We start from the raw sequence: 15,317 nt of genomic DNA on the forward strand, positions 1-15,317 counted from the left end.
TGTGATTTCGTTTGTCACATTTATGATATCATATATTCTTATACAGTTGAGCAGAGCTATTCACTTTTACTGTTGTGACATTTGTTAAGCATGTGGTTCTTACTCTTCTTATGTGCTTGACAGACATATTCATCGATGTAATTTCAGTGAACACATTAATTTAAACATATATTCTTATACAGTTGTGCAGAGATATTCACTTAAGCTGTAATAACATTTGTCAAGAATGTGGTTCTTTATATTCTAGTACAGTTGAGCATAGAAATTCACTTACACTGTCATAACATTTGTAAAGCATGTGATTCTTTATAACAGTTTTAAATTTATTCTAATTTTCCAGCTCTTAGATATGTTGTGGCAGTGCATTAAAAAGTTTGATGCCTTGATTACATACATGTTTTTGACTTCGGGGTCCTTGTTACAGTTTGTAAGTGGAGATCTTTACACTGCCGTGTATCGTAATTATGGTAGTCTGTATTGGTTTTCATGTTGTCCTGATTTCTTTTGATTACCAACAGGCATTTCAAAATGTATAATGATGGAATTGTTAAAATTTTCAATGCTTTAAAAAGGGGCTACAATGTTTTTGAGGTGGGCTCTGGGTCATTATCCAAATAGCGCATTTTTGTAATCTGAAAATCTCATTTAGACGACAACTTTTTTCCCCAGAATACTATCCCAATAGATGCAATGGACTGAAAATAGCCAAAATATACTAATATGGTACAGTCATTACTACAAGCGCTCGAAATTATTCTAAGTACAAAACATGCTGAATTTAGTTTTGGTGCTAAGCTCACCACATTGTCCTTCCAGTTTATCTTCTCATCAGTGTGTATACCCAGGAATTTTGCACACTATTCTCTTTCAAGTTGTTTGCGCTCCAAGGATTTTTCCATATTGTAAATAATTAGTTTTTTTACATTCAGTGTTAGCTTGTTTGCACTAAACCATTTTTGTATATCTTGTAGGACCTGGTCCACAGTACTGTGCAGTGACTGATTGATATCACTAACTATTAAACTAGTATCATCAACAAATAACATGATTCTAGCTTTTCTCGCTGACACCTGAATATCATTAATGTAAATGAGGAACAGCAAGGGGCGTAATACACTTCCTTGGGGTACTCCTACTGTGACCTCCCTTGGATCAGATCTTAGTTTAATCTTTTGGTTAATATTTGATGCTGTAATTTCAGCTACCTGCATCCTCTTTTCCAGATACGACTCAAACCACTTTTTTACCGGCCCTATGATACCTATAGCTTCAAGCTTTTCCTAAAGTATTCTGTGGTCAACATTGTCAAAGGCTTTTGACAGATCTAGATTTATCCCTCATTAACTCTTTCCTTCTTCAAATTTACTGATTATTTCTTTTGTGGATTGCAGTACAGCTGTTTCGGTACTTCTCCCAGCTTGAAATCTATGCTGTTTACTGTTTACCAGATTGTGGATATTAAGATAATGTGGGACTCTATATTTCATTAGTATCTATAAAACCTTGGAGAAAGTTGGGAGAAGTGAGACAGGTCTGTAGTTTTCTATTTTAAGCTTATCACCCTTTTTCAACGGGGGAATGACTTTAGAAATTTTCAGTTTCTGTGGAAACACACTCTCAGCCATTGACAAGTTTGCTATTTGCGCCATTGGTTTCACTATTTGATTAGTTGTTTTCTTTATTAGTATTATTGGCACCTCATCTACTCCAGGTGACATTTTGGACTTCAGACTTTTAATCACTTTTAAAACTTCCTTTTCTGCTCTCATAATCTGCTCCCCAAAATTCCTGCTTATGTGTACAATAGGATAAGGCAAATTACAATGTAATACATTGCACAAAATTAGAAGTAGCTTACACAAGCAAACGAAAACCCACACTCTCTAAAGATTTGGAAATATATACTGAAAGCAAAATTATAATTAAGTATGGCATAGGCCTAGAACATTGATGTCTATAATTATAATTCGCTAAATGCTAGTTACTAGACACAATATTATATAATTTTTGATGCTTGCCGTAGACATGTGACTTGATCCATACAATGTAAATTGTTCTGTCCAAGTTATTCCTCATATGTCTGTAGTTTTAGTTTCCTTCTTCTTGGTAATGAATTCACTCAATTAATGTGTATTTTTTTAACATCTGTAAATAGCAGGATATATTAAGTTTTTTTCTTTAATTCAGTGCTGTACATTTCTGAATATGTGTAAATCACGCTACTCTTCTTCAGTTTAATAAGCAAAGTGATACAGCAAGTAAGGCAACAACTCTCTCTTCATCATTTACACCAACTTTTAATTACCTCTGAACTATCTCTAAAACAGAGATTTGAGATTGTGGAAACTCAGATCTCACTTATCTGCTGGTCTCTAACTGCACTAATCCTGGTGTAGATAAATGTTTCTTGGTAGAACACAGAATCATAATCAAGCAAACTGAAATTACTTTTACTGGTAAGCCTACAAGCCAATGATGAACGCAGCACCATGGATTTAAAATTGTCTCATTGGAACATTAATGCCTATTAAACAATGTTTGAGTGATGACCAGTTTATCTTATACTTCTGTTTGCATTTATCAAACACTGGACTTGCACAAAGACTTCATGATTATTATCAGTGGCAACAGATTTTGTAAATGTCAATTTTCCAGAGACCACAATTCTGCAAACGACAGTCAATTATACACAAGTTCTTAAACTGAACAACTGAAAACATTCCACACATCAAGAAAACACAGACTGACAGACACAGTTCATACTTTTAATAACCAAAGAAGTATATAAAGATATTTGACAAACATTTATTTGGTGATTGGTAATCATGAACTTTTGTAATATCAATGCAGAGATGTTAACCAGTTGACTTCTGTGTGTGCACTTCATAACACAGAGATGTTGACTGTACGAATGCTGGTGGTAGGTTGAGGATATTTGGGGTTGGGTTGGTAATAATAATAATAATAATAATAATAATAATAATAGCTTTATTCAACATCAAATGGTACACTGCACATGTACAAAGAAACAGTAATGATTAAAGTTATTTGTACAATACGCAAGACACATTCTTCTGAATACGTCATTAATTTAGAACAAAATTACAATAAGATGTTTACTGATTTCTATTCACATAATTTCACAAAGCATTTGTTGTTCTTCATATAAGTATGGTACTCTTCTAATGAGTAGAAAGGGTGTTTTACTAAAAATTCCTTAAGTTGATGTTTCAGTTTAATTGTAGGAAGAGCCATGACTGCACTAGGCAGTGCATTAGCTAATTTTATACCTGCGTACTGAGGCCCCCTTTCATAAAGCGCTGCTCTGTGGCTGCCAATGTAAAATCTTTCTTTATTTCTAATATTGTATTGGTGGAAATCTGAATAAGTGTTTGGGTGCAGTCTTTTCACAAGCAATATAGCTTTTAGAATGTTTGTGTTTATAACAGTTAACACCTCCGTTTTTGGAAACAAGTTGCGACAAGATTCCCTATATCTTGCTCCACAGATTATTCTCACACCCCTTTTTTGAAGAATGAGTAGCTTATCTAGATTAGCTTTGGTTGTTGCCCCCCAAATTTCAATACCGTAGTTCAAGTGAGAGGAGAAAAGAGCATGGTATGCAGTCTTTAGGACTACCATGTCTCTACAGAACTTGTTAATAGTACTGATTGCAAATATATTTTTTGACAACTTAGTTGTTAGGGAGTCAATATGTGTGTCCCATTTCAGGCTGCTTTGGATTATTATGCCAAGGAATTTTACACTAGACTCTTTCTTTACCAATTCGTTGCCCATGTATAATTTAATTTCTGTATTCAAACTACTTTTGTTAAACTCCATCAAACATGTTTTACTGGTGCTTACATTTAAATGGCTTTCATTAAAAAACTGAACAATTTCTTTTGTGACATTATTGCACTCAGCCTCTAGTTCATTACATGATTCCTTTTTACATACAATGGACGTGTCATCGACATACAGAACAATTTTGGAATTTATAGTACAGTATTTAATATCATTTACATAGATCAAGAACAGAAGGGGGCCCAACACCGAGCCCTGGGGCACACCATATTTTATGCAAGTGATCTCAGATTTGTAGACACCACTTTCCATTTTAAGTAGAACAAATTGTTTTCTATTGCTCACATTCACACAATCAAAGGCTTTTTCCAGGTCTAGGTATACACCTGCCACATGTTCCTTGCTTTCGATACCCACTATCATCTCTTCAATTAGTTGAGCAGCTGCAGTGCTAGTTGATTTACATTTTAGCAATCCATTTTGATTTTAGAACAACAGGTTGTGTTTGTTAAGAAAGTTTATAATCCTGTTGTATATAACTTTCTCAACTATTTTGGAAAAGACAGGGAGGATTGAGACTGGTCTGTAGTTTTCTATTTTGTTGTTGTCACCTTTCTTAAAAATGGGTGTTCCCTGTGCTATTTTGAGTCTGTCTGGAAAGGTGCTCGATTCTATTATATTGTTGATTGCTGCAGACAGATGTACAGAGACATTTTGGCTACAGGCTTTTAAAACATTAGTATTTAGGCCATCATGCCCAGCTGAATTAGAGGGTTTTAGAGAGCTAATTATGCCCATTATTTCTGCACAGTTTGTGGGGGCTAGATATATACTATGGTCACATGTATTACCTTTAAAACTGTAGTGCATGTATTTATGTTTGACATTAATGGCTTCCCCTACGGAAGAAAAATATTCATTAAAAATATTTGCAATTTCCAGTTGGTCTTTTATGAGCATACCATTGTGGTTAATAGTAAAGTCCATATAGGATTTGTCATTGCAGGTTCTAAAACTGTTTATGACAGCCCAGATGCCAGCAGTTACGTTGTGTGAGCTTTGAAGCTTATTTGCAACATAGTTGCTCCTGGTCTGTGAGAGTAAGTCCTTATAGTGTGCTTGATATATTTTGAAGGCTTCCTTTACCTCAGGAATCTCTCTATTATTCAGCATTGCACTGTGGAATACTTTTAATTTTTCCCTCGCTTCAGTGACATTACTATTTACCCAAATATTTTTGTTTATATTTTTTGTTTGTTTCATTTTTGTGATTACAACTGGGCATGTGGTACCAAGGGAGTAATAGAAGTCAGCACCAAAGGTATCATATGAAAAGCTACTATTTTCAAACCATTTTATTTGTGCTAGCATGCAGTTTAGTCTGATTATGTTGTCATTATACATTATTCTTTTAGTTACAAATTGTTGCTTCGTAGTGACAGTGGGAGCCTCATGGAGCTCCAATTTAAGCTGTACTGCAGGGTGATCTGAGATGGCTAGTTTTAAAACTGATGCACAGTGGGATAGGTGGGTCATGTTTGTTATTATGTTGTCAAAACATGTTTTACTACTGCCAATTTCTCTAGTGGGTTCCCGAATGAGTGGGGTCAGGTTAAATTCATCACACAGACGATGTAACTTTTTGGTGCTGACATCATTTGTTAATAAATGTATATTTATATCCCCTGTAACTATAATATTTACATGACCATTTGGCCCAGAAAATGTTGTGTCTATATATACAAGCAAGTCAGAAAGATTTACAAAAAAGGTATCTGTATTTGCTGCAGCTGACCTGTAAACACCGATAACTGTTATGTTATCTCTACCCCATTTTAGGTTTATTGCAGCAAATTCTGAGACTCCTTCCAAGCAGAAGGCACTCACATCAATAACACTAAAATTACTTTCATTTACAGTGAAAATTGCTACACCTCCCCCAGTCTTGTCTTTTCTACTGAAGGCTGTGCAGAATTTCATACACAATGGTTGACTAATGCTAATCAGAGCTTCATTGTACCAATGTTCCATTACAACTAATATATCGGGTTTGTCAATCCGTGAAATTACATCTAGATCATTATGCTTATTTCTAAGACTACCAAGATTCTGGTGTATGATTTTAAGGCTGAGTTTTACCTGCTGGACCTTAGAGGATAATTTTGGACAAGCAACGAGGCCAGCAGGCTTTACAAGTTTCCCTGGCTTGCCAGCAGTGGCTGGTGTTGTGGCAGATTTTGTTGAGGTGGGTTGTACCACCCCATAGCAATGGACTTCTTTTCACCACTTTGTGAACAATGTCGCCTGACTGCCTCAATAATTTTGCTACTAAAAATCTTTTTGCCTCTTCTGTTCATGTGCAGACCATGAGGTGTGCAGCTCTCTTTCTAAATAGCTGACATCTACTAGAGACATATTCTGAAATTTACTACATAGAGCTTTAATCCTGTCATTTCTTTTATGAACTTCCCGGTTCACAATAGACTGTTTCATAAGATCATGCCTCTGTGGAATGTTGACAATAATTGTTTTAGTGTCATTTGACTTACCCAGTACCATTTTCATATGTCTAATTGCATCATTTGCTTGATTTCTTGCTACATCATATGAACCTCCCATAATAATGATACAGTCATTGGATAAGAAGGAGTCACAAACCTGCATGCCCGGCTTCACTACAGCAGAAAGAGGGGCTCCAGGCTGGATGTGGCCTACCGCTGCAAAGTTGTCTTGCATATTTGCGATGTTTTGCGCTATTTCACGTCCATGGCTGTCTCCATATAATAGAATCCGGCCCTGCTTGTGATTCTTATTGTAGTCGTTTCTTCTGTTTTTCTCTAGGGACGATTTCTTGCGTGTAATTTCACAGATTCCATTTCCTTGGACGGTTTGTTTACGTTCAGTTTCACGTTTTGCACACGAGTTTGGGACTTGGTGTTTTCTGAACTTATCACTGACAGTTTTTTTGCTGCTTGAAGGATTACTTCTAGCTTGCACGGACTGAACTTGTTCTTGTTCCACTATTTCGTCGAGAAACCTGTTTTGAGTAATGACGGCAGGAAAGCTTTCCTTGGTTTTTAGTTTAGGCCTACATTCGTTCATCAGGCGCTGTTGTTCAAATTCGCACAACTTCTTATTTAAGAGAGTAACTTCAGCCTTTAGGCTCTGGATTTCACTTACCATATCGCTGACTAGTACAGATAATTCACAGCTACACTCACATATTTTTGCTTTATGATAGTTATCTGAATTCTGAACGCGGCACTGACTACAGTTCCAGCATGTTATAAATTCATTATTTTCTTTCACAGATGAGTCCACTTTTGCACATCGAAAATGATACCAGTTATTACATTCCTTGCACGTGATTCCGGTTTTCAGTACTTTTCCGCATTTTTTTACACTTTTCCCCGTCAAAACACGAGTTTTTACGTAAGCTAAGAAATTTACCATTACTATTTGCTGCCATCTTGGTATATAAAGACTGAAGTAATAATATTTTAAAATCTTGATAATTATATTATAGTTTATAAAACTGAAGTGCTGAAATTTATTGCAGTAGATGATCTAGAAATCCCAACAATATTTTGGTTTAACTAAAAGTATAAAAAATCACAGAGCTATACCACTAGCACACTGTATGCCTAGGCAGTGGATTAGATACTTACAATCAAAGTTGCCATGATTAAAATTTTGTTAATTTATGGAGATTCTTAATGAAGAGCTTAAGTGAATAATGAAGAGTGTTATCTAGTTCAGGGAAAATAAGAAAAAAAGTATAAATGTCACAATATTATGAAGAGGGTACTTGCTACTCACCATATAATGGAGATGTTGAGCCACAGATAGGCACAATAAAAAGACTGTCAAAAAGTGAGCTTTTAGCCAAAAAGGCTTTCACCAAAATTGTACAGCACTCATGCAAATGCAACTCACATACACATGACCACAGTCTCTGGCACTTGAGGACAGACTGCCATTTATAATGACAGTATAATGTATATGACAGAATAATTTCAAATACTGGAACTAAGCATAAGGGCTCAGTCAGCAAAAATAAATGGTGTGTCTGTTCTTTAGTTACAAATATCTCTCCAAGTTAATTATAACAACAAAAATAATCAATTATTGATAATATAATTTAGATGGATACTTGAGAAATCTACTCATGTAGCAGCAGCAGGAAACACACACACAAAAGTATTTGACTTTTGGAAGTTTTTGGAGCCAGTGGCTCCTTCTTGTGGCAGAAGAGTTGAAGGGTAAGGAAGAGGGGTGAAGGAAAAGGACTAGAGAGCTTTAGGAAAGGAGTATAGTTCAGAAAAGTCACCCTGAACCCTGTGCTAGGGGAGACTTACCAGATGGGATGAAAAGTTCCTTCTCATCCCATCTGTTAAGTCTCCCCTGACCCAGGGTTCTGGGTGCCTTTCGGAACTGTATCCCTCTCCCTAAACCTCTCCAGTCCTTTTCCTTCACCAATGTTCCTTCCCCTCCAACTCTTTTGCCAGAAGAATGAGCCACCGGCTCTGAAAGCTTGTAAAAGTTAAATCCTCTTGTGTGTGTGTGTGTGTGTGTGTGTGTGTGTGTGTGTGTGTGTGTGTGTGTGTGTGTGTTCCCCTGCCACTGGCTGGTGAGTAGATTTTTTATCTCTCAAGTTAATTAGTTGTTGTCAAACTGAAAGAAGTTACCAGAAAGACTGGTTGAGAATTTTCTAATGAGTAGTGTCAATTCTCTGAGAACTTCTGATCAGCTCACATAAATTTTCATACAGCACGCTGTTATAATGATTATTACTGATTTCTTTACACTAACAAGTTTTCAGTAAAAACTAACAATGGTGTTGCAATCATCAGATTAAATGCTGTGACAAAAATAATAAATTTGTGGAAAATATCATGTAAATAAAAATTTAACAGTTTTGAGTGCACACTATATGTGTGTTGTGTACAAATGCAATGACACAAAAGAGAAAAAATTAGTCATTTGACAGGTGGAGAACAATAGCATATGGAGTGATTTTAGCTTGTTACATTTCATCTTCCACAATACATAATATTTCTAGCTTTATTCAGACAATTATGAGAACATCTTTTAGTATTATTCCCAGTTGTTGTAATAACAATCTTCAGCATAATTCTTATTACTTAGGCTGTGCAGTATCTGGTCTCAGCTGGTGCCAACCTCTTGGCCAGAACTGCACTGGGTGAGACAGCACTGCACCTTTCTGCTCGCACTGAGTCAGTGGAGACATTCCAATTCCTCCAGCACTCAGGAACTCCAATGGATATACTGGATATCCGAGGCAGAACTGTGCTTCATCATGCAGCTCAGTTTTCATATCCAAAAATGGTGGAATACATCCTACAAGGGGGCTGGTTGCCTGTTGACTGCCAAGACAAGAATGGACAGACACCACTGATGTTGACAGCAGACTTCCCAAGAAGTGAGGTACACAATTATGAGATCATATTTATATCTCAGATATAAGAAGAATCTGTTTTATGTTAACTGGGTGTTGTGTTTTATATTATTTTCTTCATGAACTGTCAGACAACTTATACTGGCCTCTCACCCCTTTTTTTATCCCAACCTGTGAAACCATGGGTATCATTTTATGGTTTTCTGTAATTTGATCAGTTTGTGTAATTTGCCAAACCTAACAGTTGTTTTGAATATGTCTTTTCCCTCCTTTTTCACATTCCCGTAATATCATGAATATTCCAGTCAATTCTTTTTTATCTGAATCAGTGCTTTATCTGATTCAGCAGAATTACCAAGACTATAGTTCCCTAGAAAAACAGGGAGTAAAAATATGTGAATACTACTTCTTGATTAGTTCGTCTTTGTTTAGGCTACAAGTTGCATCTTATTAGTAAATTCATCAGTGTTAGATTAGCTGAATTTTGCAATTGTAGAATAACAAATAGCTTTTTAATTGGAATAATTTCATCTATTGAATAGCCACAAATAAATTATCATCAACTTAATTTCATTATTTATTTGTTGCATAGCTAAACTCATTACACTAAACTGTACAATTGATACGGGATAAGTCACTATAACACATACATCAGTACATACATTAAAAAATGAAAACATACATTAATGTTGATGTGAAAGTTTTCTAGACCCATTTAGTTCAGTCAGGTTACAGTGATACATGACACAGTGATATATCTTACAAAACGCCAGGCTTCTGTCAAAAAAGATTTCATAAACATAATGATAAAATTTAGTTGCTCCCAGAACCTTTTTTTTGTAATAATTCAATGTTATTGCTATTATCTATCTCAACTTATGTATTACTGTTCTAACTAGAAACACAAGGAAACAGACAATCTTAAATAAGTTTTATTGGGTCACAGAGTGGCAACAAAAATATTCATAAACAGCGAGTAATTATACAACTAGAATACATTTGCCAGCTGAGGTCTCAGAGGCCATCATATGCACATATAAATTCCTGGCAGACACTGCTCGTCTCTCATCATGCATGCATGTCAGACTGGGTGACTTGTGTCAGTAATTGAGCTGCCCCCAGCAGTTGCCTTAGTAATTTTGTGGTTTGTTGTTTGAATACTGGCACTCACTACACTTGCCAGAGTGACACATCTTACCCTTGTAGAAGCTGTACTACCACGAGTTTACTGCACTTCTGCTCCCTTGCCGGATGGGAAGGATCAGGCATCACCGCCCATGAAGCTGCAACCACTGAGATGTCCATAGTGTCTGTGGCAGTGGCCAAAGATGCAACTGGAACCAGTGTGTATGGACAAAAGGAATTGGGGCTGCTATCCTGGGCACATGGTAGACAGGACAGGTGATGGACGGGAGACCATCTCAATGCCAGGGTCCACAACAAAGGGCACCAGCTCAGGAAACAACACTGATGAACTGGAGAGGAGATGCACTGGAAGCAGCAAACTGGCCGCCATCTCTGCTGCCTGCGGTGCAGGCTCAGTACAGAGGGAGGGGTGAAATGTACACGAATCAGCATGGTTTTGGAAAACATCATGCATATGAATCTCAACTTGCTCTTTTCTCACATGATATACTGTGAACTGTGGACAGAGGGCAACAGTTAGATTCCATATTTCTCTGATATATTGTTAGTTGTGTCTTCCTTGGCACAGTCATGTCATTTAGATATCTAGGCATAACACTGCAAAGCAATTTGGAATTGAATGAGCATGTGAAGATTATGGTAGGATGGGCAAATAGTCAACTTCGGTTTACTAGGAAAATTTTTGAAAGCATGGTTTATCTGTGAAGGAGGCCACATGTTGTTAGCCACTATTGCGACCTATTCTTGAGTACTGTTTGCGTGTTTGTAATCCACATGTAGCTGGGTTAAAGGAAGACATTGAAGCAATTTAGAAGTGGGCTGCTAGATTTGTTACCAGTAGGTTCAAACAATACCCAAGCCTAACATGGAGATTCTTCAGGAACTCAGGGAATCCCTGGACGGAACTTGCATATACTTTGTGCTAATAGATGTGTGAGCTTCTCCTTTCTACTCATGTTCAGGTGAAAGCCGTGAGAAGTGTATCCCTGTCTTCCTGTAGCAGCTACTGGAACAGCATCAATATGAGATTTTGCATCCATCTGAAGGAGCCTCCGCACGTCTATGTTATTCACTTTACAGCAGAGTTAACCCAGAGCTTTTCATGGCGCCACAGAACCTCCACAAACTCCAAACTTGTGTGTTCAGTAGCTGCTCTTGTTTTATCCATTCCACCCTTAATACTGTATTTTTCATTTTTAACCAGGCCGTTACCAGATCTGATAACTACCAACAACTGAGCTCTTTTGTTGAAATTATTTCTTATTGGTCCTACATTTTCTGTCACTTGTCTAAGATAAGCACTTGGTTACACAAAACTTGTGATCTGGTACTGTTTTTGTGCCTAATTTTTCCTGTTGCTGTTGACCTACATCTCTCTCATGACTCCTACCTAGTGGCAGTACTCTTCTTTTCCTGTTATGTTTTCAACTCTGTCAGATCCTTTAGGGATGCATGGGTTTTAAAGGCAGAAAGAAATAAGAGACACATCAATAGTAATATATGAAAATGTTTATTTAACTAAATGAGCTGTCAAATACAATGCAGTCAGATTCAAAGCACAATTCCAGAGTGTGCCAGTGTTTGTAGCTGACTCCATTATGCTGTAGTAACTGATACAGAGAACTTGTGTACATGCAGGTATCATTCTGATAACAAAGGGGCTGATGATAGCCTGTGGCAGTCTCTTATTCAGCTTGACAGGGGCACTGCCCGTGCCAGCCAAGGACGGCATGTCCGTAAGGCAACCATGGGTTGATAGCTGGGATTGCTGTGCAGCTGCTTCCGGTAGCAGTACTTTTAAAATTTGTTCCAGCTTTGGAACTCTGGTGAATAGACACATCCCTGGCATAGTGGTAGGAGCAAATGAAACCACATTCCCACTCTCATCCAATTATGTACTGGCTTTGCACGTACAACAACAGAAGAGGGGTGGGAGGGGTGGGGGGGTGGGGGGGGGGGGGTGAGCTCTGGTCTGGAGACAGGTGTCACTGAGGAGGCAGGAGCTGTAACTGTAGCTGATAGCATGCTCCTGCCTGCACCTTGACATTCGCCTTGTGAATGACTGGGAACACCAGCCGAGAAACCAGTCATAGGGTGCACATCTTCTGCAATGGATGATATTGCAATGATGACTGATGGGTCCTCGGAGGCATGCAGGGACTGCTGACTCTGGAGTGACATTGACAGTGGGTGTCAATGTCCTTGGTTGATGGGGCATGATCCTGCCTGCACCCGGGCATTAGCCTTGTGATTGACTGGGAACACCAACTGAGAAACCAGTCATAGGGTGCACATCTTCTGCAATTGATGATATTGCAATGATGACTGATGGGTCCTCGGAGGCATGCAGGGGCTGCTGACTCTCGAATGCAGTGGGCATCAACATCCTTGTGGTCTCTCTCTGGCCCCAAGGGGCATCAGCATCCATGTGGCCCCCATCCTGCACCAGCAGTGGAGAACCTAAGGGAGACAAGGGCTTCAGCTCTGAAACTGAGAAATCTGTGGCAGGGTTAAGAAGCCAACAGAAGCAGGGCTGAGAGACTGTGCAGCCTAAATGAACCCTATAAGAGATAAACAGAACCTCCCAAGACTTGAATCATGATACTGCATTCCCAGCATCTGCTTCTGCAAAGGTTCAGAAAAAGACATTATCATTGACATTAAATTTAGTGTGCTGTGGAAGAAGGGGTGACTGCTGCATTGCTCTGTGTAGACGTCCATGTGACAGTTCTGCTCACAACTTAAAGTAGCATGGCTGGGAATGTTATGAGGAGCAGATGTGTGAGGCACACAGCGTGTCCATTTGCTATTTAAAAGTTCTCACAAAGTGATCTACTTCGTGGTTTGATTGCTAGTGGAATGGTGAACTTGTCACAAGTTGAATGTCATAGGCATTGCAAAATTTCTTGAAGTCTGCCAGTGTAAATTGTAGTTCATTATCTGTTACTGTCACTTATGGGAGACCTTCAACACAAAAAACTGATGTGAGAATTTTGATAGTGTTTCCCATTGTGGTTGATTGCATTTATGTCACAAATGGGAATTTGCTGTGAGTTTTCACAGCAGTTGATGATTGGCTGTTCCAAACTGATCTGCCCAGGGCTTGGGCCAATTGAAAAATCTTTGAGATGGAGCAGCCTGGTGCTGTGTGCATGCATGACAAGGAGAAGTCAGCTAGTCAATCTGTGAATCTCTCCTCACCCACTTACGGTGGTGTCAGGCGAGCTGCTGTGTACACACTATGCCCCAATCATGTTGTTGAGAAAGATGAATGACTTCCTTTTGGAGAGATTCTGGAACTATCGTGCACAAATGGTCACTATCTGAGTGAATTGAAAGGAAACTCTGTTGTACAGACAGTGCAAAGTTTCTCTGAATCACTGGACTGCAAACAGCTTTGACTGAATGTGGCCAACCAGTGTGGATTTTCTGCAGCAAAACTTGTAGTTTGGGATCTGCAGCCATCACCTGAGCTATCCGAGGGTGATTGATTGGGGCACCACTGACAGTTTTACAGTCCTGCACATCAATATGGAAACAAGAGTCTTCAGCTGTGTTGAACACTGTACTGGTGCTAACTGGTAGATGAGGGAGGATATGTGCACTGTAATGTTTGGTTTTTGGTCTGTACATGGTTTTATACTGATAATCTGACAAAATCAAAGACTACCCATGCAGCTTCTGCATAGTGCAAGGTGGTGTTGGCTTGGAAGATCTGAATAATGATGTCAATGGCTTGTGATCTGTCTAGAGGTAAAGCTTCCTTCCATGAAGATACTCGTGGAATTTCATAATGGCAAGAGCTTCCTTCTCTATCTGAGAATAATTGCACTGAGCCTTGGTCAAGAGCTTTGATGCAAAAGAAGTTTGTTTGTTGGTAGATCCAACTTTTTGTGAAAATACTGCACAAATTTCATACAAGGAAGGTTTGACCACTAAAATGTCTGGCCTCATGGGATCAAAATGGATTAAACAATGATTACTTAAAAAAACTTCCTTCAGTCACTGAAAACAAGTTGACACTTCCAAGACCACAAAAATGGGACATTTTCCTGAGTAATTTGTGCAATGGGATACTAATCTGCAATGTATTCAGAATGAAATAATTGTATTAAATGAGTTTCTCTAGTACAGATTGAAGTTCAGTTATGTTGCAAGATGCTGGGAGGTCACAAATTGTGGTTAAATGAGACTGTGAAGGGTGGATGCCCTGAACATTGATGATATGGCTTAAATATTGGATATCAGCCTGGAACAAAAGAACTTGTCTTTGTTGCACTTGAGACCAGCAGCAGAGAGAACTTGAAATAAGCTTGTGGAGTAGAAAGATGTGCCATGGGAGTATGATACAGAACCATAATATCATCTAAGCAGTTCATGCATAAAAGCACTGTAGCAGTCAGTTGTTGAAGATAGTGCTGAAAAATTGCAGGTCCTGAAGCACTACTGAATGGCAAGTGTAAAATGTTGAATAATCTCATGTGGGTATTCGCCACACAAAAATTTTGTGAGTTCCTACTCAGCGAAATTTGAGAATGGGGTATTCTCTAAGTATATTTTGAAGAAGTGTGTGTGTGTGTGTGTGTGTGTGTGTGTGTGTGTGTGTGTGTGTGTGTCTGTGTGTGTACAATCTACAATCTAACTTCTGCACCATTTCAGTGCAGTAATGTGTTCATTGTAAATAAGTATTGTAGTAGTTCTATTATATGTTTATTACATTATAAATATTTTTTTTTAATTTTAAATTCAGTTCATTAATGCAATCTTAATAAATGCGTGTTTGTAAAATGATTCTTTCATATAGTGTTCATTTAAAAAAAATGATGATCATTCCACTTGGGATCTGTAGAAGGTACATTAGCTTATTTGTTTCAGTTGTAAATATTTGTCATGTATTATTGTTTTTCTATCATGTTTTACATCTTGGAGGACCTCCTCAGTACGG

General features: G+C 38.0%; 1 protein-coding gene across 1 annotated transcript in view; it reads left to right on the plus strand.

Annotated features, from left to right (window-relative positions):
- Window positions 1-15,317, plus strand: part of LOC126284419 (serine/threonine-protein phosphatase 6 regulatory ankyrin repeat subunit C-like) — a 591,030-nt gene that overhangs the window by 356,801 nt on the left and 218,912 nt on the right. The window contains exon 4 of the mRNA XM_049983337.1: window positions 8,956-9,255. Coding sequence (XP_049839294.1) covers window positions 8,956-9,255 — 300 coding nt within the window. The remainder of the gene's footprint in view (window positions 1-8,955; window positions 9,256-15,317) is intronic.

Source organism: Schistocerca gregaria, chromosome 1 (genome assembly GCF_023897955.1).
Source record: "Schistocerca gregaria isolate iqSchGreg1 chromosome 1, iqSchGreg1.2, whole genome shotgun sequence".
Classification (NCBI taxonomy): domain Eukaryota; kingdom Metazoa; phylum Arthropoda; class Insecta; order Orthoptera; family Acrididae; genus Schistocerca; species Schistocerca gregaria.